Source organism: Camarhynchus parvulus, chromosome 17 (assembly GCF_901933205.1).
Source record: "Camarhynchus parvulus chromosome 17, STF_HiC, whole genome shotgun sequence".
NCBI classification, from domain to species: domain Eukaryota; kingdom Metazoa; phylum Chordata; class Aves; order Passeriformes; family Thraupidae; genus Camarhynchus; species Camarhynchus parvulus.
In genome coordinates, this window is record NC_044587.1 from 4,075,769 (window position 1) to 4,102,677 (window position 26,909).

General features: G+C 45.8%; 1 protein-coding gene across 1 annotated transcript in view; it reads right to left on the reverse strand.

The window, feature by feature from the left end:
• Positions 1-26,909, reverse strand: part of CFAP77 (cilia and flagella associated protein 77) — a 57,460-nt gene that overhangs the window by 11,336 nt on the left and 19,215 nt on the right. The window contains exons 2-4 of the mRNA XM_030961671.1: positions 13,567-13,666; positions 12,813-12,862; positions 12,386-12,561 (exon numbers count right to left, since the gene is read on the reverse strand). Of these exons, the coding sequence (XP_030817531.1) occupies positions 12,386-12,561; positions 12,813-12,862; positions 13,567-13,666 (326 nt within the window). The remainder of the gene's footprint in view (positions 1-12,385; positions 12,562-12,812; positions 12,863-13,566; positions 13,667-26,909) is intronic.

Here is a 26,909-nt window from a genome sequence, read left to right on the forward strand (position 1 = left end):
AATGGAGCAGCTCTGGCTGGACTCTCTCCACGAGAAAAACCCCTGGGTCCCAAGTTTTGCTAAAATAGCACTGCTTTTGCTATAGAAATCTCTCTGGTGTGGTGCACCAAAGGCTGCAAATGTGCAGTGATGGATGGGGTGAGAGGAGCAAGTGCTGTCCTAAGCAGTCTGAGCAGGGCTAAAAATGGACCCAGTGCAGATGGTCAGGGTCTGCAGCAGAAAGGGGAGCTGAAATGCTGAGCCCTGGTCTGGAGCCTCAGCTGCACAGGGCAGGTGTATTTGCCCCTTGAAAGAGGATTTCAGAGAGCAAGGAGGAGACAGCAGAGGGGAGGAGCTGCACATGACCCAGGCTCTAGAAAAAGGTAGTTGCTTGTTGGCCCGTGTCCCATTCAGCTGCTCTGAGCTGGCATTAACCTGACCAGCTTGTGGCAAAGCTGCAGCCTGAAATTGTTGAGCTTTACTCCTTGCAAGTGAGGATACTTCATCAGCCACCATGGGAGGCAGAGCTGGCAGTGGCAGGGACAGCAGAACAGTAATTCCCATGGTCCCGCTGCTATTCCTTTCCCCCAGAAGCAAACACTTGAAGGTGATGAAGGACCTCAAGCTCAAGTTTTATTGGTCCTTGTCCTTGCACACCTTGCTAAGGAGGGATTTTTCCCATCTTGGCAGCAGCTGATGACTGTGGGGCTCTCACCTCTAGCTCTGCTCCCACCTGTAGCCTGCAGAGCCCTCAGCTGCAGCTCCCACAGCAGAGCCAGGGTGGCTCCTGCCTGTGCAGACCAACTGCAGGACACTGGGGACTTGGGGGAGCTACTGGGCTGTTTCTGGGCCACCAGCTCCACCTGTTTCTGCAAAGAGCCCACATGCCACAGAGTGAGCTGGTGCTTTGTGGTTTATGGCAGGAGTGGGTCCAGAATTGACAGCTGCCAGCTTTTAGCAGCCTGGAGAATCCTTGATGATCACCGAGGGCGCCAGCAGACTGTATGCAAATAGTAACTCTTCTGTTTCTTGTTCCTTCACCCCTGTGGTGACTTTTATTACTTAATTATTGCACACCACATGCTTCAAAACAGCCTAATCTATGGTTGTGTTTTCTAATGATACTGGATGTGCAATCCAGCAATATCCATCCCAAGGGGACATTCATATCAGAGGAGACATCCTTCTGCAGGCCTCCTGTTTCATAGATCACATGCTGCAGGGCTTTTCAAGCCTTTGCTTGCAAATCAGCCCTGCTGCTCCAGACCATTATCTGGAGACACCCAGTGCCAAAGGCAACGCTGACATTTACCCTTTGTCCCCTCTTCTTTCCCCTCCTTCCCTTCCACTTTGGTGGATCACAGCTGGGCAAAATATTTAAAAGGTCAAAAGGTGTGGTAAACCAGTGGTAAAGTGTGTTATTATCTGTTTGGGTCTCCAGTCTTGTCGTGTGGTGTAAATGTTGGTATTCCTGACACCAGCACACGGTGAGCATTGCTTCTTTGCTGCTGTCCCTCTGCTCTCCAAGGCAGGAGCTTTCCTGGTGTGCAGGAATAGCAGGGAGGGATGCAGGAAAGCACTAAGCCTTGGTGTGCAGTCTTTGATTATTGATTTTGAGGGTTTTTTTTTGAAGTTGAATGTATTTTCACATCTCTATGGAGGTGACTTTTACCATCTCCAGTGGACCAGCCAGTTGGTGACTGATAGTCCACAGCTGGCTTGTAAGTAAATGCTTGAAAGGACACATTTGGGTTGATGCTCTTCAGAGATCCTTCCCTGCCGTGTGATTAATCACATTTAAGTCCTGATCCAGCAAAGTATAGAATCATGCCTGGAACCATGCACACATGAGCTGCCTCTCTGAAATCACTGGGAATGACTCCTGTGCTCTGTTATCCACACAAGCCCTGCTGGGGCTGAGGCTTCCTCTGGCTTTTCCTCCTTTGAGAGAAGCTCTGAGAGAGTGAGGAAGAGCAGGGGACGTCAGGGAACACCTCTTTAAGGTGACTGCAGAGATCTCAATGAGGTGGCTTTCCCTTTGTAGGTCAAAGCCTGATCTCAGCAGAGGGATGGGGAATTTGGCCCCGATATCGGCGCTGCCTGGCAGTGTGACAGCTCTGACTTGCAGCTGGCCTTTGGGAAAATGTCCTTTTGCCCTGGTGTTACTTAAGGACAGGGATCAATGGCTTGTGTGTTCCCTTTCCTTTTGTCACCCTGCCCAGATGTGGCTCCTGAACAGGGAGGGTTTTGCTGTTGATGTCTGCGGCTGCTGCGGGGAGAGCGGGGGAAGCATCCTCTGGAAATGCTTATTGCACATTAAAACCCATCTCATTCACAGTAACTCAGATCTCCTTGTTTTGGCACAAGCACCCTGCCACAGAAAGGAAAGGCAAAGAAGTTCTGATAGGATGTAACAAATTATTTATAATTGTAGCGGAAAAAAATACTCATCTGCTTCCTTTTATAGTCAAAGAGTTGGAGCCACTTCTAATGCTGACATTTCCTAAATATTTTAAAATTTATCTGTGCACATTTTCAAAACTATTATCCCTGAAACAGTTCCTGTCTCTTTAATAGAATCTCTCTAATTTACTTTCAAGAGTCAGGGTACAGACCTATTTTCAACTGAAATGACAAGCACCTGCTAACTTGGTTATACAATGTGGAATTCTAGTCTGCCAGACATCCCCTGGAAAAGAAGCTGCAGCTTCCTAATAGGCTATTTTACTGTGAAAACAGTGTTAAAAAGTATAATAAAGTATTAACAATATTAAAATAAAACAGTGTAGGCCTTAAATGAGCTACAAACTAGTTAAATCTATTCCATTCAATATGAGCCTTCAGTGCTTTGCAGCTGATACCTCAGAGCTGGGATTTATCTAAAATGAAGGCACCAGGGACATGCAAGAGAAATGGTAATTATAATTTGCAAACATTAGGCTGACACTTTTTTTGTGTATGTGTGTATAAATCCTGACAGCTGTGATTTGCGCCAATGCCAAATAGTGCTCCAGCGTGCAGGCAAGGGCTCACTTTGTGGCAGGCTGTCCTCAGAGCAGCAGCTCATTAAAACTTTGGAGAAGGAGAAGTTGCCGAAAACAGGAAGGCATCAGAACCATCTGAGAGGTTTTTGGTACACGCTTGTTGAAAGGCGTTTGAGAAGAGAGCCTTGGGTCTGACAAACTGGAATTTTAGTACGCCTCCCTGTTCACAGTGGGGCAAAATAATTGGTCATCAGTGACTACTAATTTGGTTTAGTAGCCAGAGGCATTTTTTTTCTTCCCAGAAAATCAATGACACTGCCGAGGTCTGTTCAACGTGATTCAGCTCAAGATGGGTCCTCATTTAGCTCTTGATGCTTCTTCCACTGGAGACAGCTATTTTGTTAAAATAAAATTAAAATCTATCCATAATACTGAGCTCAGGGAGCCGTGCCCGTCAATGCCATGCTGCTCTTGAGGTTTCAAGGTTGTCAGTCTCCCCTCAAACTTATTTTCAAAGGTTTATATATCAGCTGCAAAAAAAGGTGCTTGGCTAAAGTGGGTGCAAAGGACTTTGCTCAGGAAGGGGGTTTACACCAGCTTGAAAGGTGCAATCAATTTGATTGCTAAGTTCTGTTGCAAAAGGGTAAAAACTTGACTTGTGAGTGCTTTTTTTTTTCCTGTATAATTCAAAAGCACGTAAATATTTCAGTGCCGAGCTCAGCCCGTGGGGTTTGTGTGTGGTTCTGCAGCCAGGGCAGTGCTTTTCCTGCTGCTGGAGCAGGGAGCAGAGGATGGGTGCAGGCAGTGGCTCTTGGGGCTCTGCCCAGAGCACTGCTCCAATCCCACTGGCAGCTTCCAGGCTGCAGGGTCTGGCCCTGCACAGCTGCTCATGCAACAGATCCACCACAGAATGGAATTTGTCCATGCCTGTGACATTAAAATTGTGCTGCTGCACCACTGCCTACACTGAAAATTTAACCCTTCCTTGAAAGGTTAATGAGGTTACAGGGGGATTTAGTTCTTGTTGCTGTCCTTCCACCTAAGATGTGCTTTTGCTGCACAGTCGGGATCTGTCTTTGGGGCCTTCAGTCCCCAGGGGAGACAGCTACAGGGGCACCACTTTTATATTCTTTACTTGTGTCTTCATGCTGGGAAGGATTTGTCCTGTGACAGAAGCGTCCATATAGAATCTCCCAGCAGAACCAGTTCCCACCAACTCAGGTTGGTTTCTTAGAGAACCAGTTTCTTATAGAATGGCCCTTAAAGAACCATTCTTTTCTATAGAATTAGGGTTGGAAAAGACCTTCGAGGTCGAGTCCAACCTGGTTCTTACTGGGGAACAGTTTGGTCTCCAGCAACTCTGGACTGCTCATGGGGCAGCTGCCATTGGAATTAACTTCAGCAAATAAAGCTCAGGCTGGGTCTGTGATTCTTTTTGGGGCTGTGGGGTACCCCCAATGTAGGCAGCAGCGAGGTAATAGTGCTCAGGTCCCTCTGCCCTAAAAGGGGGCTGAGAGCAGAGGAAAACTCAGGTTATGGCTCCCTCGCAGTGCTGTATTGCCTCCTGCCTCCCTGGTTACTGATGGGCTGCAGGTAGCAATCTATCTCCCATTAATTTGTCTGTGTGTAGCCCAGCAGGAAGCTGGGGTATGATTACAGCTCTGGCTCTTGTGTGAGAGCCAGCACGGCCCCGGCATCCCCCTGCAAACTGCGGGCTCTGCCTCGCCTTAATTGTTCCCCTTTGGCCCCTGGACCTGTCTCTTCTAACAAGGGCTGCGAGGAGGGCCGAGGTAATTGAAGCACTTAACCACACTCCCCAGCACTGCCTCCTGCAGCTAATTAGGAAAGAGGGCCGCTGGGCTCTTCATTATTTCTTTTAATTGTTTGTGGGTTTTGCATAACAGTGAATGGCAGAAGAGGGATGTGCAGTTAGCGGCCGAATCCTTGACTTTGAAATTTGTATAAAAGGTCACTTACAATTTGTTAAGGCTTTCATAAGGGTGAATTCAATTAGCAGCTGGAAGTCCCTGCACACACGTGTGTGGGTGTGTTTGTGAGGAGAGGGAGATGTGGCAAAATGAGCTGGGTGTGAGTCCAACTCCTCGTTTTCCTAAACAGCTCGTGGAATATACAGTAAAGTTACAGCCCCCTTACAGCTTTATGCTTCTCTAAATAGGTCCTGGCAATAAACCCATGGAGAGGCCCAAAAGATCATTTTTAAATGATCTCCACTTGTCCTCGCTTTCCATTAACTATTGAAGAAAATAACAAGAGAAAAATTGGTAGAAAACACTCAGGGACCAATTTTTTTTGCAGTCTTTGGGCAGGTAAAACTCTCAGTGTCAATAGTGGGTCTTCCACTCGTGTGGCAGCAGGGGGATCTGAGCCTCTAAAGCATTGATTACTCTGAATTTCTGAAGCTTCTTTACAATCCTTGTAATTTGGGTGAAGAAATAACAATATAAATTATTTCACTGCAGGCAGCCAGTGAGGCAGTGGCTTCTTCTAAGTGTCAGAGGATCTGTTATTTTGCTCAGAGGGCTCATATGTATAGAACAGTAAAAAGAATAAAATCCATTGTAAACATGCACTTTAAAAGATTTATCAGATGCTCATAGCTGTACTTAGGAGTACACATGGTTACAAGAGCACCAATTTGCTTTACTATTCCCTGCCAGGCCCAGTGAGATGTTTGCTTGCACTGGTCCTAAAAGCACATATGGAAACCTGTGTCTGGCAGTGAAGACACCAAGCCAGCTCTTACCCATTAAATAACTGGCTTGACAAGCTGGAATTTGTGTGCTAGCATTGATTTTATGGTTGGAGATGCCCTTTGGCTGACTTAATTGAAGATAATTTAGGTTTATCTTCAACGCATTTGTCTACTGTTATCTGCTGTTATCCTCTGAGAAAATCAGGTGTTCTGCCTGGAGGTCCAGATCTATGGCTGAGAGTGAACAGTGCTCAGTCTGCAGCCATCAACAAATGCAAAACATCCCAAAGAGAGAAAAACCAAGAAAAAAACCACTCCAATGCTGAGTACAAGAAATCAAAGCACGAGGTCTTCCCCTTGACCTCCATCCCATGCTTGAATCTCTCTGGCTGGGTGGGAACATGACTTTGTTTGAAAGGAAAACATGTTGATGAGGGCTGAAAAGCTTTGTTTTCACAGAAAGAATTCTGTGATTATTCCCCTCTGACCCAGGTTTTCATTGAACAGTCTGAAAAAGCAAAAGTTGGCAAAGAAAAAGGTCCACTTGTGGGCAGAAGCAGCTCTAGATGGTAAAACTTTGGAAGAAATTTTTCAGCTGGCTGTAATCAATGGAGATAAACCCACAGACAACAGCCAGTGTGTGTGAGAGTGAATTACTTTCCTATTCAGTGTAAACCAATTGGTAATAAGGGATCTTAATCTGTCCTTCAGATCTTTTCCCATCTCTGTGGCTGATGTGCAGGACCTGAACCTTATGCCAAACCATGACTTGGCTGTTTATTTTCTCTTAAACCATCAGCCTGAAGCAGCCAGAAACTCTTTCAGCAAGCAAATCACCACTCTGGAGGGGAACCAGTATCTTCATGGTGCACTCAGGGTTTTTTGGAGGGTGTAACAGCTCCTCCTGCCCCAGCAAGTGCTGCAGGCACCGCCAGCACCAGGGACAGGGCTGGGAGCTCTGACACCCAGCCTGGAATGTTCCCAGGAGAAGAAAACCACTCTTGAAATAGAAATTCTTATCTTAGCAGTGTGAGAATGGTGGCAGAGGCACCTTTCAGTGTGGAATTGGATAGGATGTGTAATTATCTGAGCTGATGGGAGTCCTGTGTTTTTTAACTCGGTTGCGTTTCTCTGTCGCCATGAGCCTGACAGTGATTCCACTCACTGTGTTATATTTTTATAATCTGTTTTGTTAGTCCTCAGGGGTTTTTTTTTCCCTGTAAAACTTTTTTTGCCCTAAACTTTAGGATTTTGGTGGCTTTACACTCCCTTTGGCTTCCAGTGATCATGGGTCAGATGTACACTTGCTGTAACATTCCATTTTATTGCCTGTCCAGCTTTTCCTTGTGGGTTCTTCCCAGTAACACATTATTTCCTTGACATCTTTGCAGCTGGTCTACATCTAGATTAGCTTTCTTTCCACAGCCAAATATTAGCAACTTGAAATCTTCTTTAAGTATCTAAAAAATAAATCTATACCTCAGCACCTCTTGAGCAGCTTTCTAAACTTTGTTGTGGCTGTGTGCAAACAGCACAGACACTTTGTGTGGAAAGACCACTTGCTAAGCAGAGCATGAGCATAGAAATCTCTTTTCTCAGGGAAGGTGAAAGATTGGGATGGTTGCAAATGATACCAATTAAAGAGGAGGTACTGGGTAACTGATGCCCTTGGCCAAGTGTAACAATTTGAAGAAGAGAGATTGCAGCGACCAAACACTTTGGAGAGGTGAGTTTGCTGCAGGGACATGATGAAAACAGCTGCCAAAGGACTAAGAGCAATTTTAGAGAATGGGAGGTGGAATGGAGGCAGGAGATGAAGACAGAAGGAAAATGGGCTGTAAAATTCAGGAAAGGGACAGTTGAAGAGAAGGCAGGCAGTGGGGAGGGCCCAGCAGGAGCCCTGGGGATGACAGAGTGCCAGGGAAATCCTGCCAGCACACCCAAGGTCAGCCCAACCTCCAGGCCAACTGCCAAGTGCATGGCAGCCCGTGGGAGGCAGGGCTATGGCCATGCAGGCTTTGGAGCAGGTACAGGATGGCAGAGGATGGCTGTGCACTCCTCCTCTCCAGGAACAGGTTCTGGGGCACAGCAGGCAGGTTTGGGATGCTCACCAAGAGGTGGCTGGAAGCTTTTCTCTCCTGGCAGGGCTGGGCAGTGTGTCCATGCTGAGGGTGCACTCTGCCCTGCTCACTCCTGGGGACAGAACTGGTGCTCAGGGTACCAACTGTGTGCTGGAGTGTTCTGGCTGCAAACTCCTTGTGTGACCTTGCACAGATCAATAGCATCTAAACTCCAGCTGTAGACAGCATCCACGTCCTTGTGTTTACTTCTTGTTCCAAAAATGATCTTTTAATGTTGGCTGATTTCAGTGCACGGTGAAGCTCAGCCAGAAAAGGTGGTCAGGAGGATAAATGTAGGTCTGGACACCTATTGAAGTTTCCAGATGCAGGCTGGAGTGACAGCAGTGAAGATCCTGGAGGTCTTCACAGACCCTCTGTGCCTTTAGGTCTCCAGTATCATCAAAGCCCAGCCCACTCAGAGCCTCTTCCTTGTAGAACAAGGTCATTATTGCAGATTATGGGGCTGGACACACCTGTGGGGTTATTTTGAATGAAAAGACCTGGGAGGACAGCAGCCCTCAGCAGCTCTGTGATGTGCTGTGCACAGAGCACGTGGATGGGGTTTAGCTCCTGGAGGGGACTGTCAAAGATGGTAATTCTCCTTGGAAGATGAGTCTGTGGAGCTGTGTGTGGTGGGGAGGAGGGCTGGGAGAGGTGAAGCTGAGCCTGTGAGCCCTGTGCCTGCACTCAGGGTCCCTCCTGCAAAGTGTGCTTGCACAAGGCAGCTCCTGTGGAGCTCAGAGCATGAGCTGGGGGAGCCTGGCTGGAGGATGCCCCACAGGGGAGGCTGGGAGCCCACCCCATCCTCGTTACTGCTGACCTTGGCACGAGCACTGCCTGCTGATGGATCGGCTCTGGAGCTGGACAAGCCCCTGGGGAACCACTGCATTATCTGTTATGTTCCATCAGTGCCTCCCCTGACCCCTCCCAGCTCCAAATGCCACAGGCATCAGGGAAGGAATAAATCTCTGTCTGCTACTGGGAGAGAGAAGGGAGCGAGAGCAGGAAAAAGGAGAGATGAAAAATGTCCTTTTTATGACTCTCACAACAAAGCTGGCCACGTGATTGGTAACAAACATTACTCTGGGAAAAGGGAGGGAGAGAATGGGGGGGGAAATCAGCAAAAAGCAGCGCTGCTTCTCTCCCCTGGAAGGTGCCCAGGGGGAATATAGAGGGGTATGGGTGACCTTTGAAGGTAAATATCCCAGGAAAAGAAAGGAAAGAGGCCTCAAAGCTTCAGAGAGCTTGCTGCAGTGACTGAGGCTGCCTGGTGAAACGCTGCACACACCGTGAGCAGAAAGCAGAGGCACAAGAGATCTGAGTTAGAGCAGCAGCAGGGCCAGGCAGTGATTAACAAGGCACTAATAGCAACCACAGCTTTGGTGCTTGTTTCATTTGGGATGATCCAGGAGAGCTCCAGCCTGTGACCCGAGGGAGAGCTCCTGACCCTGGTGTCTCCAGGGGAGAGAAGCCTTTAGCAGCACAGCCCAAGGCCTGAGGAGGGGCTGGAGATGAGTTGCCAGGGCTCAAGAAGCCCCCTGCCCATTACCCAGTGACCCCAGCCACGTTCCTGTGACAGTGATTTGGGTTATTTGAGTTATTTGGGTTCCCAGGGGAGCAGCCCAGCCCTGAGGCTGTGGGCTGGCATCAGCTGCAGTTCCCACTGTGCAGAGAGCTGCAGACTGGGCAGGGTCTGCACTGGGGTTCTGGGCTGTCCCAGAGCACCACATCACCAGGCAGGGTGTCTCAGCTGCTTCCAGTGCCATGGGAAAGCACCTTTGCTCCTTGGCCTCCTCAGCCACACTGTCAGTGCTGGGGGATGACAGGCAGGTGCTGTTCTTGCTGAAAAATTCACTGTACCCAAGAAGTTAATAAACCTGCAGAAGAGATCTGTTGTTTCTTAAAGACATGAAGTGCTTGGAGTTGTGCAAAAAGATCTTTTGCCACTGTTTTCACAACTCCCCCAGACAAGCACATGCCTCACTTGGGAGCACCTTCCCAGGCAGCAGCACTGAGATCCCAGTGAAACAGGGCTTAGAGTCCAAACCCAAGTGAAATCCATGGACAACCAGGTCATTTTTAGGAAGATGGGTCTTGCTGTGACCAGGGATCACCTTGTCCTGGGAATGCTCACCAAAGCTGGTCTCTCTAACTTGCCAGTCATGGAAAAGTGTGTTAAACTCCCACTTTTACTGAAATGCCTGTAACAACTCCTTGATAATCCCAGTAATTTGGTTTTATCTACAATGTGCTTTTAAAGTAAAGGGATAAATACAATCAGTCTGCATAAAAGGTAGCTATTAAGGAGAAGGCAAGTTGTACAATAATAACTTTCAATTAAAAGCCCTTTCTCACTACTTCTGCCGCTGTGGGGTCTGCAGATTTTCCTTAAAACTTTTGAAGGATGCCTGGGCTTCTTACAGGCAGCCATTTAACCTCCGTTTATGAAGAAATAAAGCAAAATTGATGTTGATTTTGGCCTGCATTGGGGGATACTTTTGCAACATAAAAGCCCTTTTGCCTGCAATTTGCAGAGCAGCCCTGTCACATGGATGAGGTCTGATACTGATAAAGATAAAGCTTTATAGCTGGGGCATTTGCAGCTAACAGCAAGCTAATGCTACATTTTCATTTTGATGCAATTAATGTTAATGTCTGCTACGAAAATTGTCATTAAATACCATTTTAAAATCCATTCAATTTGCATATGCAAAGCCCATTTACTATCATGTAAAATACACGGTGCTGTTCATCACGTCTTTTCTCTAGAATTTGTAGCTGTTATTTTTCTGGTAGTGATTATTTTCTAGCTCTTAAAATAAAAACCTAATGTCTGGTCCAGACCTGCACAGAGCAAGAAACCCCCCTGGGCTCCAGCAGTAGCAGGACTTTGAGAGGCTCTGAGCACCAGTTTGTGCTGGAGTTGCACTGGCAGAGAGAAGCTTCTTTGCCTCTGTCCTGCTCCATTCCCAACTTCTGCCCAATGCAGAGCAATGAACCAAGTGGGAGAGAGTAGGATAAAGAACTTTGAACTGATCTTTAACTCCACCAGTGTATTTCCACCAGTGCAGACAGGTAGAAATGCTGTTGCTCTGGTTTTCTGACCCTTGGTTGCCAATTTTCTGGCTGACAGCTCTTCATATTCCTTTAGATTAAAGAGTTGGCATTGAAGATATCTTTAAGAGGCTTCAAGCCCATAATACTACAGGTGAAATGAGGCTGTGTTGTGGCACGTATGTTACATTCAGGTAGTTGATTATCTGACAGGAGTGTTGTAGGAATGTGCTCCCTGTTGATGGAATGACAAAACTATCCTTTGTCTCCTTAAAAAGGAAATAAGCCCAGAAGTTTCTCTCCTCAATTAGGTAAAAAGACACATCATAGGATCTGGGGGACTCACCTCAAACTTAAGGATATCCAATTGGACAGAAGCCAAAAAGTCCTGCCTGAGCAATTTACTAGGAAAAGAAGAGAACAAATCGTTTTTGTGGGGTGTTTTACCAGGAGCAAGAACCTCTTGCACCCGGCCTGGTTTTTCTCTGTAAAGAGTTTTGTTATTTTGCCTTTTATTACAACTTTTCTGTTTCCAACACTACCACAGAAGCCATCCTGCTGATTTTATGCCTTCTAAGCTAGCTGAGCTATCTTGGGGGTGATGTAAACCTCCAAGAGCTTATAAGACCTGGTTTGGGGAGACCATATATCAGAGTGTCATCAGACATGGATGTGATGCTGTGACTCAGCACATCCAGGTTCAGGACACTTCTCTTTTGGGTCTGTGGTAGCTGAGATTGGGGAGGGATGTGGGTGTGAGGGTATGTGTGGAAACCCAGGGCACCAGGAATATTTCTCTGTCTGCTCTGGGGTGCCCTCACCCCCAAAGGAACACTAACTTTAACCCTCATTCGTAGAAAAAGTTTCCTAGATGTCAATATAGACTAGAATCCACAAAAGTGTGAAATAAATTATAAAGAGTAGGGTAGGTGTATCACTTAGTGAAAAATTTAGGTTTTGAAATTTTTAGTATGTTGTAGATAGAAGCAAAATAGAGAGCACAAAGTGTCATCCTAAGTTTCTTCATGCTTCTTCCTTCTTCTTTGTAACTTTAAGTAGCATTTTGTAATTAAGCAAAAAAGTCCACATTGCGAACTCTTTGAAATCAGTTATTGAGTGAAAAAAAAAATCTAAGTGTTAGTTCTTAATTAGATAATTTAGTCTTAAAAAACCTTGTAACAAAAAATTGTTAGCCATTTTGTGCCTTCTAATGAAAAGCTGCCAAATTCACAATAATAAAACTAATTTACAAATAAAAATTAATAAACAAAATTAAATATTAAAAATTAAATATAAAATATATAACAAACAATTTAAAAACAATTATAAAATATAAAATAAACCATTTATAAAATACTGAATAAACATTTTATAAAATATAAAATAAACAATAACTATAAAATTAAAATAAATAATTAAAATTAAATCCTAACACAAATTGCTGTCTCTAATATCATCGATCCAAACCCAAAAAAACAACAACTAATGCCCCCACAGGTAGGAAGGGATCATTTCATGCTGAGGAGGGCCCTTACCGTGGTGGCTTGCCAAAGGTCATGCCTGGGGGTGCCTTGCGCCCATATCTGAGGATGCCCTTGTCCTTGCAGCGGATGTCCATGTAGCCGTAGTACAGAGCAAACTCCCTGGCTTTGGTGCAGCCTTCATCCACAGCTGCACGGCCCATGGCCACGAAATCCCGGGGCATCACCCTCTTACGGGGGTGGGCGGGCCTTCACGGCCCCAGGGCCAGCGAGGAAGAAGAGCAACACTTTGGGAGCAGATGAAAGCCCCGAGGTGGGCCTTGACCTTCACTGCGTCCCAGTGGCCTATGGCTGGAAGGAAATAGAGACAAAGAGGAGGCATCTCGGTTAGCTTCTGTTTGGGAAAGCAGATTGATGTGTGTGCACCTCATGGGGGTCTTGTGGGGCTCAGGTTCATGGCCATGAAGTCCCAGGGCATGACCCTCTTATGGAGGTGAGCCTTGGCCTTCACTGAGTCCCAGCGGCCTATGGCTGAGGTGGAAGGAAATAGAAAGAGGAGGCATCTCAGTTGGATCCTGTTTGGGAAAGCAGACTGATGTGTGTGCATTGTGCATGGGGGTCTTGTGGGGATAAGATTCATGGCCATGAAATCCCAGGGCATGACCCTTTTATGGGAGTAAGCCTTGGCCTTCACTGCGTCCCAGTGGCCTGTGGCTGAGGTGGAAGGAAATAGAGACAAAGAGGAGGCATCTCAGTTAGATCCTGTTTGGGAAAGTAGATGGATGTGTGTGCACCATGCATGGGGGTCTTGTGGGGCTCAGGTTCCTTTTGTGAGCTTCATACCCCATCCCACTGCTTCCCATACCCCATCTGATTTGGATGTCTTCTCACTCTCCACCCTGGCTTGCTCAGGATGTCTGATTTTACAGGGAAATTGTCCCTGAGAGCACAAAGCAGGAGCCCTGACAAAGTTATGACAGTGCCCAGGTGCATCACCTTTTGCAGGTGCATCCTCCCTGCTTGGGCTCTGTGTGAGCCTCTGAAAGTTTCCAGTGTGACAGAGAAACTTCACTGGTCACCAAGCAATTGGGGTGGCATTAATGAAAGTGGGTAAATGTTGGAGTTCTGCGCTTCCAGCTTGATGAGAAGTATCGAAGAGCCGTGGGAAGGAGAGGAGACTTCCTGCTAGCATTAGGATTTTGTTGCAGGTCTGTGTTTTAGGGGCGGTGTCCTACCTTCAGGGACTCCTCCATCTCTCTTGTGCGTGTACATCCCATAGGTAAAATCAGGGCCTGGCAGGGAGTAGCAGTTTCTCATGGGCTTTCCAAGTTCTGGCTGCAGAAAAAGGAATAGAGAAGCATATGGAGCATTAATAGAGAAGCATAAATACCTTTTCTGATAAGATAAAGCCCCTGAAAACAGAAGTTTGTAACAGAACACAGCCACAAATACCAGGAGTGTCCATTTGGCAAGGGCTTGAATCCCACTGCATGAGCACCACAGTGCAAAAAAGAGCTGAAGCCTAAAGAATGCTGAATTTCACACAAGTTGGGCTTTGGGTTCTAAAGAGACCTAGCCTTGCTGGAAATGGGGATCCTGACTCAATAGATATGGACTTGAAGTCTTCTTGTTTGGTTAATCTCTCCTTTGGTGGGGATGCCCAGCTGTGGTGTCTGCAGCTAGTCTTAACTTTACTTCAAGTTATTTCATTTCCAAACTGTGCAGCCTCCCAAAAAACTGACATAAACTTCCCCAGGCACAATCACAGGGCTGCTCCTGCCTGGGAATCATCAACACACAAGGCATGCTGGAGGAGGAGGAGAAGGGGGATGAAGAAGGGAGAGCAGAGCCTGGGCTTTATATCACAGAAAAAAACTTCAGCTCAGTAACATAATTTCTATTTAGTGTTCAAATGAACTCTTCCCCAGCTCATGTGTGTCCCAGTCTGGTGGTGTCTGTGGGATTAACTGGCCTCCCCTCACCCTTTTGTCTGCACCCTCCCATCTCCACGGTGAAGTCACTGCAGGATCTATCTTGAAACTTCATTGCTGCTTGAAAGGGAGGGAAGGGGACAGAGCCTGGCACAGGGAAAGCTGGAGCAGAGTCCCAGAAGCCCTGAGGGCTCCTTTGTTGCAAACAGCCCTTCCTCAAAGCCATCGACCCAGGGATGTGATGCGAGCACAGCTGCATTTCCCCTCAAGCACAGGGAGGGACTGTCCCCTGTCCAGCACAAGGGGACTGAGTGGGGTTTTAGTGCCACCAGGGCTGCAGTGGCAGTGACAAACCCTGTGTGCACTCAGTGTGTGCCAGGAGCTCATGCAAAGCACTGCCAGCTGGGATAAAGGAGCTTTCATTGCTGATCTGCTCCTCCTGTATTTACAGCTGTTCTTAGGGTGGTTGTCACTGGTGTACAAAGGAAATGGTGGAATGTTCCTCAGATACAGGAGAAAAGCTGTTTTCCTGGGATCACCTTCTGGTAATGGATCAGGAAAGTGAGGTCAGAAATCTGCTGTGGTGGCAAAGGTTTGTCAGATGGGAGAAAAATCACTGAGAAACTGCAGGGCAGGAGAGAGGTTTGTAACCTGTGGCAAAGCTGCTTCCAGACCCTCGAGTGCAGAACTCTGAAATTACATTTAAATTTATTTATTTAAAGAGTCCCTTCTGCAGAGCACCTGAAAGTTAACACAGTTGGGTGTTTACTCCATCACAAAATGAATGCATGCTGTTTCCTTTTATGATCAGGTGGCATTTTACAGTCACTTTGCACTGAATAAATAAAGCTGAAGGTGCTGGATAATTAATTAAAAAAAAAATCTGGTCCAATATGTTGAACATGGAGAGAATCTGTGCCTGAAGAAAAATCAACGAGCTCAGAAGACTCTGGTTGCCTGCCAACATTTTTTACCTACGAAAGCAAAGAAGGGGAAGGATGTAGCAGGAATGAATCCTGCTCAGTATAATCCACAATTACAGCCTTTCTCATTCATAAATTAGCAAAATGCTGTTTCCAGCTCCTGGGCTGGTTTCATTTGTTTGTCCTGAGGCATTATAGGTGTGCTCTGTCATAAAGCAGTGGGGAAACTGAGCCAAAGTTGATGCAGAAGGTCTCTTTTTTCCTTTCTCCCCCAGTTCCAGCACCGTTCCCTGTGTTCAGGTTTAGCCTGTCACAAAGCTGCTTGGCTGGAATACAGATCTGTCTGACAGCTGTGCCCATCAGCAGACAACTTCATTAAACCTCATTAAGATGTCATTTCTCTGCCTTATTTCCCACCTCTTGGCTCTAATTAAAACCGTCTCTCTCTGCATCCCAGGCGGTCCTAATTTTCTCTGGGTACCTTCTGCAAGTTTTCTCCCTTTACGACCTCGGTGAGGAAAATCCAGCATCCTAAATGCTGTTTAACCAGCCAGTTTGGAAAAGACAGCTCTAGATCTTATCCTGAAGCATTCCCAGAGCACCCAGCAGAGATCAACACCTCTCAGGGCTACTAGAGATGAGTGCTGAGGCTTTGTTTGCTCTCTCAAACTGTCTTTAAGGGCTTGGCTGATGCATCCTTCCCCCTTGGACATGATAATTTTCCTGGTGTGTCTGGGCTGGGTTTGGAGGGTGCCATGCTCCCACTGGTCATGGTGGAATGCTGGAGGTGTTTGATCAGTGGGGATACCTTGGTTGGCTGAAAAATGAATGCTGTTGGGTGTGCTGAGTTATTCTGAGCCTTTGCTAGGTAGTTTCTGATCTCTGTAGCCCTGGGCTTGAGCCCTGGATTTGTATTTAAGTGTTGGAAAATGTTTGCTGTGGAGGAATAGGAAGGCTCTGAAAGGGGTCTGTTTCTAGAGGTGGAGGCATTGCAAAGGCTTAAGGAAGTGCAAAATTTTCAAGGATTCCAGGTTTTGTTGCAAGACTTATTTGTGTTCTGTTCCCTGGTGTTCATGGCCCAGCAAAACACATTGCATCAATTTTCTGAAGATGACTGAGAGAGCTGGGAGACGTGTCCACACCGAGAGGTACAGAAGGAGACTGAGATGTGGATTTTTAATGACAGCCTCCACAGCCTTTCCCTGGGAGGGGATGCTGGGCAAATCCCTGAATCCTCCGTGCTCCGACTCAGCCCCATCCCCTCCTCTCTGCCTCTGCCCTGTGGACACCTGCAAACTCTGTGCTGGTGCACTTTCAGCCTGCCAGGCCCTGCCTCCTTCCTACCTTCTGTTCCCCTTTTCATTACACCCCCTTGTACAGTAAAGCCTCCCGTCACGCTGCCATTACTATTATTATTGCAGATTTACTGCACTTGCAGAGTGAAGTGATTGCAGTGACAAGGCCCAGCATTTTTCCCTCCTTCCCCCCACGACAGCTTGAAATCAAGCCCTTCATTTGCATTTACATGATCTTGCTGTGCAGCTTATGAGATCGGGAGATTTATTTGCTACTTAGCTTGATGTTTGATTACACTCTAAGAAGGCAGTGAGCTACAAAGTGCAGGGATACATCAGAACTGAGCTACTGAAAGCCTCTGGGGGACAGTAACTCAACATCAGGTTTAGGTAGATGAGAAAGGGAATGTTCAGTGTTTTGAGAAAGGCAAATTTGATGAGATTTTTTTTTTTTAAAGGTGGAAGGAAAAACTTACCTTTTTTTTTTGTGTGTGTGAGAAAGTAAAACAAGAATGTTGTTATAAAAACACACCTGAAAAATCTGGGTTTGTTAGTGCAGAAGAAATCCTAGCAGGGGCTGGTGGCTGCTGGGCTGCCTGGTGCCAACTGCTTGTAACTTCCACTCCCAAGAAGATTATTAATAATAAGTTGGCAGTTGTCTTCGAAGCTTTTCATAAGCATTAAAGGTCAAAGCCAAAGGAAGTTTTGCTTGATGGACGACCACAAGATCTGTCCCTGATTTATTAAGCTTCAAAGCATGCCACTGAGCATTAATAGTCTGTAATAAAGGGGAAACTGAGGCAGGGAATCAGTGTGCCCATGCAGGACAGCAAAGGGAATGGAGTTTGGACTGGAGAAAGAAGAGTGAGACCAAATCATTCTGGTCTTCTATAGCAGTGTAAGAATCTTTCTCTTTCCAGAGAAAAGGGTGATGGTTGGGCAAACTGCTGCCCTTGGAGTCAGAAATGGCAAAGCTCAAGGATCTTGCTGTGAGTTTAACTCCTTTCATTACAAATACTCCAGACAGATCAGCCACAGTACATCTGCAAGTGCAATCTCCACTAACCTGTGCTCCTCACTGACCTGCCCTGGGAGCTCCAGCCTTATTAGACACCAACCTTTGAGTGTCAGGTGTGGATTTGAACCATTTTCCCCTCTAGAAGGCGTGTTTTGTGTAAGGCCAGCAGCAGAGCTGTCCCCCTTGCTGGGTTAGAGAGGACAATGAGAGAAGGCAGGCAGCCCTTCCAGCCAGGCTCTCCTTACACAGCCCCTGGCACCAGCCCCTTGCCGTTTTCTTTCTCCCAAAAAAGCAGGAACATCAACAAGCAAGGGCCACACACAGAGTCAGACACAGAAACCCCAGTCCAGGCAGCACCCACTGTCTGATACACTCCCTGCACTTTCCAACTGTTTGCACTTAGCTTTTAGTCTTGAAAATTGCCATGAGATATGCTATTACAATTAATCATTAAAGACTTAAGAAAGAGTATACCCCATTACATAAAAGACTCCAGCGATGATCTTTATCCAACTTGTAAAATGGGCAGACTTGATGCCACTGAATAATTTCCCTCTCATCTGCACAAAATCATGAATGCAAGTCAGACTTTGAACCTGAAGTGAACACTGCGAGACCAGCTTATAATTACCAAAACTGAAAAAAAGAACAGCGTTTTCTAATGAATGACAAGCCACTAGGTGGAAATCTAATTTGGTCTAATTAAGCAGCCTTTGTGAGGATTTGTCTTTAGATGAAAAGAAGGAGCCAAAGAGATCTAAATGCAAATGAACTCTATCATTTTGGTTTTAAAGGGCCAGGCAGATATGAAAGTATTTGTGTACACAATCTTCATGGCTGTATTCACCTTCTAGTTTTCCATTGAAAAATCCTGTTTGCTCCAAAATTCTGAGACTCTGAATATTAGTCACTGTTTATGGAGTTAGTTGATAATGTGCTGTTGAAGGGACAATTTTAACAGTATGGCATTGCAACAGTTAAAACTGCCTTTCTCTGTAATAAGAGTGCTTCTTTCTGCTGTTTGAAAGTGCTTTAGATAAAAAAAAATAAAAAAGGGATGTTTTTTGCTAAGGAGTCAGCTCCCAGCTCTGCCACTGTGGATGTGTGGCACTGTATAACTCTCAGGTCTTCGGGGGCACCTGCTGGACCCTGAGCTCCTGCTCAGCTCCTCGGTGTCAGGATGAATTACTTCAGCATTGATAAATCACCAACACCTTGCCCAGTTGTGCTATTTCTGCTGATTTTGCCGACAGTCTCCACGCTGGGAGCAGCCAGGCCAGGTACAGCCCCAAAGGCTGAGACTCACCGAGGTGTTTGACTGTAATTGAGATGGAAATATTGAAAACGATCTTCTCCTGCTCTATTAAATCTGCTCCCGACTTTCAGATAAATCTGTGTCCGTGTAAGGTTTTTGTGCCAGCGCTGAAGGTCAAAGAAGCACATGTGCTTCTGTAGAGGGTGTCACAGCTTGTGAAGTTCACATCAGCCCTTGCCTGCTCTCAGTCCTGAGGAAGAAACGTGGGCTGTAGACAGAAGACAAAGCCTTTGGCAGGAGGGATGGGTTATTCAGGCTAAATGAATGTGCAGGTTAGAGCTGCTGCTGAGTGAGGTCTCACCTGTGCCTGATTTTTCTTGAGCTACAACCATCATTCACCTCTGAGAGACAGAATGGGCCTGGGATAGATTTGAGGACATGTAGGGACAATGGCAGGGAGGTTTGGGACAGCATGGGGTGATCCTGGAGCAGCTGGATGGAGAAGGACCTTTCTGAGTCCTTGTTCTCCCTATAAGCAATATCAATGGGAATATGGAGGCATGGATGGACAGATCAGTGTGGGAAAAACAGGAAAATAATTCTGTCTTTGATGTGGCAGCAGATTTGGGAGCTCAAGATATAATGTGGGCAGAATAGCATGCAGCAAAAAAAAAAAACAACTTTGCCATCTTTGCTGTTGATTTCCCAGAAAAAAGTGGGGCCAGAGAGGATCTGGAAAGGATGTAGTGGGGTTGTCATGTCCCAGAGAATCACAGCCCTGGAGACACCTGCTGTGCTGCAAACCCTGAAGTTAAATTCTGCCAGGGAATGCTGTTGCTCAATGCCTGGCTTCAGTGAGGACACTGAGGTTTAGCTTAGAGAGGGGTGTGGGCTACTTGAGAATGAGAGAACATTCTCTAATTGTTAAAGAGAATGGACAATGGCTTTTTTTTTTGTTTGGTTGGTTTTTCTTTTTTTTTTTTTTTACGGTTTGGTCCCCTTTCAGCACTTATGACCTTTTCTTTGTGTTTCATCCTTAATAATATCTGTTCTTTGAACCTCCCCATCTGCTACTTCAAGAAAAATCCCTTTATGTTCTCAAGACCAGATGTTGGCCCAGATTATGTCCAGAAAACTCATCTCAGTGAAGCTGCTGCTTACACCATGTAACTCCCTGCTGCTGCTCCAACTCCATACAGGTAATTTTTATTTGACTCCCCTGCTTTTGTATGGGTGCAATAGAACATACTAAGCTAAGTGCTGCCAGTATAGCCTTCATATAAGTCACACTGACATTAAAGGAGTGGAATTCAAGTGAGAATTTGACTGTGGGCCTTTCAGAGCAGACTGGATGTGACATTTCCTATATAGTAAAATAGTTCCCCAGCAGCACAGACCTCTGATTCTTAGGCCAAATTAAATCCCTGGCTGCAAATGAGATACTGGCTGCCTTGAGAGCTACCTGTTATTTCACAGCAGAATTTGTCTGAAGTCAATACACTTGTGGTACCTCCTAGAAGAAAATTCAAATATTTTAGATGAGGAGACAACTTGTTAAATTCAGGCGAACCTCTGGTTCAGGAATCTCTCGGCTTTCACTCAAGGAGAAACTCTAATCTCTGATCAAAGATGCAGGAACTTACCAACTTCAGTCACCTCATGTACAGAATAATCTCCATTTTCATTAGAGAATAGATAAAGTTTTTGCTGTTAAAAAAGGATGCTGTTTCTTTAATGTAATAAAACCTCAGCAGGACAGAACGTCTTTACTAGACTATCCCTCACTATTCCCACAAGAAATCAAATATAATCCTATTTAAGAAGCTTTAAATAATTTTGAGCTTTCATATTGACTTATTAAAATGCAGCTTAAAAATGCCTTCCTTGCAATCCCTTTACAAGGGTCAGGGATATAAAATTTGAAGAAATATGATTAGTAGATCAGTTGGAAAGATATGCGGCAGCTTCCAATTTTATTATTTAAAACTCCCTTTAGGAAGAAAAAGGTGATTCTGTAAAAAAAGTGGCACCAGCTCCCTGAAGGAATCCAGTCCTGGGGCTTCCAGTCCTGGCTCCTGCATTCAGAATTCAAGACTTGTGCCAGGTTTTTCTTAGACCTGAAGAGCCCTTGCAGCTGGGATAGAAGAGCTGCATTCTGTGTGCTCCTAGTCCAGAGAAATTGAGGCTTATCAGGCTCAGGCACAGAATAATCCAGGAGCACCTGTGGCCATTCCTGCCTGGTTCAGAAGACAAAGTGATAACAGAGATGCAAATGTGCCCCAGAGGACAGAGCCACTTCAGGGCCAAGCTCAGGTACAGTTTGGCCCCCAGAGCCTTTCTTTTAGCACCTGCAAACTTGAAGAGCTTTCAGATGTTGGTTGGAGAGGGATCAGTCCCTTTTTCACTTTCTAAACACCACTTGTTGGAATAGAAAACTACGGGATGAAACAAGGCTCCTGCTGTGCTGACTTGAGCTCTCTGCAGGGTGAGCTGTGCCTCCAAGCAGCAGCTGCAGACTCCACCTGAATCCTGAGGGGTCCAGGCAGAAATCTTCTTCCAGCACATTTCAGTCCAGTTGCCCATGTTCATTCCTGTTGAGCTCAGAGGAAGTGCAGTTCCCCTGGGACCAGCAGGGTTGTAGGGATGTAAATGATGAGACAATTTGACCCTGCTCTTGAAGAATATTAAATACAGCAGCCACTCAAATCGTGCTGTCAGTTGGGCACAACTCCCATTAAGCACCGAGGGCCTTGTGCTGATGCAAGAACCTGCCCGAATCATTTGCTCTGTCCTACAGCAAAATGTATTCAAGCTGCTGAAATGTAACTGCAAAACCCAGGGAGAAAAATCACACCCTGCCCATTACACTTACAGCCAGCTGCTGTGAAATCCTAATGTGTCAGGCTTTTTCCAGGAAATAAGGGAACTAATAACTTTACTCCTGCCTAAGGCTGGACTTTGGTCAAGACTGTCAAAGCTTCTATGATTTTCTAGTGTTTTTGAAAAAAAAAATATCCATGATTTTGACATTTTGTGTGTGTGAGCAAGCAGGGAGCTGTGAGAGCTGAACTTGCCAGAGCTGCAGTGCTCAACCTTGGGTGCTCTGCAGGACAGACACCAAAGGGTCCTAAGCCCACTGGTGCCTGATTTCAGCTCCTGAGGATCAGTGGCAGTCAAACAGGGCTGACTCCTGCCCAGAGTTTTCTCCTGTGGCAGAAAAAGCAGCAGTGACACCAAAAGCAAGACCAGCAAGCACTGGAGAGAGCCTTAATCCTCCAAGAGTTGTCATGGGTTTTTTCCCTGCCCTGTCTTTATAATTTTCTACATTTAGGAAAATAATTGTGAAACTGGGCTGAAATAGAATGGGGAGTTGCTACCAATGCTTTAAAAACTCTCATTGCCTATAGGTTGATCTTATTAATGGTGCTAAAGACATGGCAGAAGTTATGTGGATTATAAATTATTCCTTGCTTTCTTCACTCTCTCTATATTTCTGAAATTCCCCATAATTCTACATCTGGCTCCCTCATTGCTTTCGCCACCAAATTTTCTCAATACAATTCCAGTTCTGCTTTGTTTTGCTGTTTTTCTCTCCAGTTCCCTTTTTTTTTTTTTCCTGAAAGGATAGAACATAAGGGGCTGGGTACTGCTCAGGTATGACATACATGAGCAGCCCAATTGCTTTCAAAGGGGCAACCTTCTGAGGCAACCAAGAGTTGGCTCGAAAAAGCCACTTCCTAATTGCATCATATTTGCTAAATCAGACATTTTACATGCTGAAAAATTCTCCATGTTCCCTTCGTGTTCAGCCATTACAAAAGGCTCCTGCTCTGCTGGAGTTCTGACCCATATTTTCCCTGCTGCAGTCCAAATTTGGTTGCTAAAAGGTAAAAAGGGGGGGAAAAAAAAAATCTCTGCCTCATCACATCCCTCCCAACCCCTGTTCAGCTGCTGTGGTATTTTCCTTCATTATGCTGCTGCCTCAGACTGTAAACCTCTCTAATTTCCTACATCGCAGCTATTTATTTAAATGCTAACTCGCATTATGAAGTGATAATCCACAAGCGCAGGAGATAATTTATGAAGCATTTAAATTAAGAGGAGCAGCTAATTGGGAGCATGTGTCTTATAAGCCTTGCTAACACCAGAAAACTACAAATTAGGGAGAAAATGGAAGATATTTTTATCTTGCTTTTTTCTTTTGTAATGCACTGAGGAAAAATATTACCATACATCACACAAACACTGCTGCTCACAGAAGTCTTCTGTTGTTGGCTTCGTAGTTACTGGAACACACAATGCTCTCATTATTACAAATTCCTCATTATAACACACAAAATCATCTTTGCTCTCAGACAAGGTGGAATGAGGTGGGGTTTTCTCCAAATAAAGTGGAATAAATTTCCCAGGAAAGGTCCCCTTCTCAGCTGCATGCATTAATTTAAAAGAGCTAAGACTCCCTTGTTATATAGCAATGTTAAAGTGCATTTAATTTAGGACTGCATCACGCTGTAAGAGTTTTATAGGTTTTTGTTGAAGTGGGAATGAGCATAAATGGCTGTGAATCAGGGGAAAGCAAATGTGCTGCAGCCACAAGGCTGAGGGAAGGTGTTTTGGATGTTCCATTCAGATTTTTGACACCAAAGTCACAAACTTTGTTTTCACTGCAGCTTTGAGGTGGTTTATTCATTAAAAAAACTAATATTGACCTGAATCTGAATAGCAATGTGCCCCGTGCTGTGCAATTCCAGCTGTGTAATGGAGATGGCTTCACTAAATGCTGCTGGGATGGGCTGAAGGGAAAGGAGGACACCCAGGCCAAGACAACAGCACGGGGAAGGTGATAATTATCCCAAGGTCACAATCCTGCACCAGATTCCCTGGGAGGAGCAGGGAGGTGTCCTCAGGGGCAGCTGCCTTTCTCTGTAAGTGCAGTGCCCCTTTGGTGTTTTTTTTTTGGGGTGTTTGTGCTTTGATCAGAGGAATTCCACGTCTGGGATGTTCTCCCATAGGAGCCAGAGGGTTTCTCTGCACTCCCCAAAGAGCATCCCAGGCATCCAGAGGATTGCATGAAGACAACTTGAGGGAGCTCATGGCATGTGGAGCCTGAGGCTGACAGTAAAGAGATGCCCAAAGAGCATCCTGGGCATCCAGAGGATTGCATGAACAGAGCTCTGAGGGAACTCATGGCATGTGGAGCCTGAGGCTGACAGCAAGGACCACCTTAACATGGAGCCCTCTGCCAGCCTTCAGCAACCACTTCAGTTTTTGTACAGCTGAGTGAGATCTTTAGTTAGAATCCTCCTTTACCCAGCAACCAATTCTTGTGGCTCCCTTGTGTGGCTGCTGGAGACAGATTTGCTGTTAAGAGTGAAATATTGTGTGCACACCCTGCCTGGCAGGGTGCTTGGGAAGCACAGTGAGATCCTTGGACAGAGGATGCTCTGGCAGTGTGTGTGAGTCCAACCCCTCTACATGAGTGTGCTGCATGTCTAGAAAATACCTGCCTCTAATCTCTGCATTCTTGTTTTTGCTCTTACAAATCTCCCTTTCTGTGCATCCTGTCAGAAACCAGGCAGCAAACAGGCTCTGGCATTATTGGAGCTGCTCCTCGATTCGAAGGAAACCATAAATCTGAAACTTCAATCATATCTTTATGATCATTCAGCAAACAGAGATGGAGGATTTATTCAACATGGGATAGCAAAGGGGAAACTGCAGGGGGTTATTGCAGGAGATATTGGTTTAGCTAAGGCAGAAGTGCTCCCTCGGGCCTCTCTAGGGCCGAGCCAATGAACAATGGCACCAATGACAATAACAAGGCAATTATGGGGAAGAGGGTGAGGAGGGGGTAATGCTTTGTTAAAGATAGAGGTAAGATTCCAGCATGGTGTCTCTTTTGTGTGCTTTAGGAACTAAAGGATGGTGTGTCTGCCTGGGGTGGGCTTATTAGGAGCTGGTGATCCTAAAAACACAGCAAGTGCTTCAAAGTGCCTGTAGCTTGCATGTGACTGTGCTGCTCTTAGGAATTTATGATGATTTCCTCCCTAATTAAATACAATACAATGGGTTCCCCTAATCCATGCTGCACTCCAGGGCAGGAGATAAGTATAAAAACCTCTGCTGAGCAAGGTTTGTCTCTCTGGCTGTGTGATGATGTTGGGTTTTCTGCATTTAGAACTAACTCCTACTCCCAGGAGGAGACTCAGGGGATGTCTGTTGGCCCAGGTTGGCCACAGTGTTGTGCCACAAACACTAAAACAGCCCTTCCACCAATTTGGCCTGGAAAGGCTGTTTTGATATCACCCTGTGACCTGGTGCCCAGCCTTGCACTGCTCCCATCTTTCCATCCAAGATGATATTTTTAATAACAATAGCCAACTTTCAAAATCCTGACTGGGAGAGAAGCTCTGTCCTTGGGTTTCCAATACAAAAAGACTTCTGAACAACAAAACAGCATCTGCATTTGCTGTCATGGGGATCAAACTGGGGAAGCACTGGAGGGGTGGCTCCTGATGGGGCTCAGCCTTGTCCTGGGAAGTTTCCCCAGTACAAAATGGGAACACAAAAGCCTTGGCACAAAAGGGTGGAAATGTTCCTGGGCGAGCTGGATCCTGCCATTGCTGCCAATGACATCTTTTCAGGGTGCAAGGGACACAAACCTTCTTTTTTTTTACAAAAAGACGCGATGGTGCAAAAGCAGGAACCCAACGATCCATCCACCACCTGTCCTGCCTCCCCTCCCTTTTCTTTTTAGCAATTTTTTTCCTCTCTCCCTTTCCCTCGTGAGCCCCTGGGCGGTTTGTTTTTGCTTGCAGAAGGAAGCTTGAAATATAGTGGAGGGGTGCAGGCAGCGCTCCCTGTGGCCCTGCCCCTGCTGGCAGGAATGCAGCCATAAAATAACCCAGAGCCATCCGTAACCTGTCGCCAAAGCCCCTCTCCGAGGTGAGAGTTTTCCTCCCTGCCGTGGCTGTTAGCTGCAATGTATTTCTCCCTGCACTAAGCACCGTCTTTCCCAGGGCTGCATTACAATGATTTATAAACCCCATTTCTGGGGAAAACTAATAGATCAAAGTGAGGAGAAGGGAAAAAAAAGGAGACATGAGCAGCTGGAAGAAGATATTGAAGCATGAAACAAAAACAGGAATGAAAAAGTAGTTTGTGGCACTAGTGAGTTGTTCTGTGCTGCACTTCTGTTATTGAAAAATAATAGGGGGAATCTGTATTTTAATCCAGTTTTTTAAAGACATGTTCAAGTAATCTGAAAAGCTCTACCTAGAGCCAGCTTGCTTTTGAGTGCTTGTGCATCTCTTACAGAACCAAGCATTTATTTTGCTGTTTAGCCTTTCCCTGCCTATTCTCATGTCTTATTTAGACTTTCCATGATTTTAAGCAACATCTAGATTTTCTAACAGGGTAACAGAAAGCATTGCATGGAGGAGTGATGCTCCTCTGGACCTGAGCCTAGGATGTACTTGTTCCTGAGCTAAGACTTGGTCAGTTTTTACAAAGGAAACATGGACTGAGGTCAGGGTGGCCAGTGAGGTGCTCTGCCTTTGTCTCTGTTTCCTCTCCTGCACAGTGGACGTGAATGGAGGAGATTCATCACAGAACTCTCAGCATCAGTCAAGTTAAAACCCGACTGAACTGAGCCAGGAGCACAGCCCAGTGCTCATCTCTTAGTTCTACAATGATGAATGCATTAGTGTTTGTAAGAGCTTTAGTGATACAGAGCTAATTGGGCTTTTGTGTGTGTTCTGCTTGTCTGGTTCAGCACCAGACATCCCTGACTTCAAACGTAGGCAGGGCTGGAGAATTATTATGAAAATAACCATAATCCTTGTGGAGTGCTTCATATATTCACAGGGCTGCACAAACCTTCTGCCTCCCATCTCCCCACGTGGAGTGGATGTGAGAGCAAACCTCACACACCTCTGATGAAATGCACTGAGTAGGACAAACAGCAGATTTGACAGAAAACAGACACGTGTGGGGCAAGACCACAGGGGCTTTTCTGAGAGATTATACAGAGCCATGAGAGGGAAGCTGGGGAATTATCCCCAGGCACATCCCAAACTTCTCTGAGGTTTGTAGGTTTCCATTCAAAGCATTTCTCTGTGTTCCTGTTTAAATTTTCACTCTGCCTGGCAATTTTC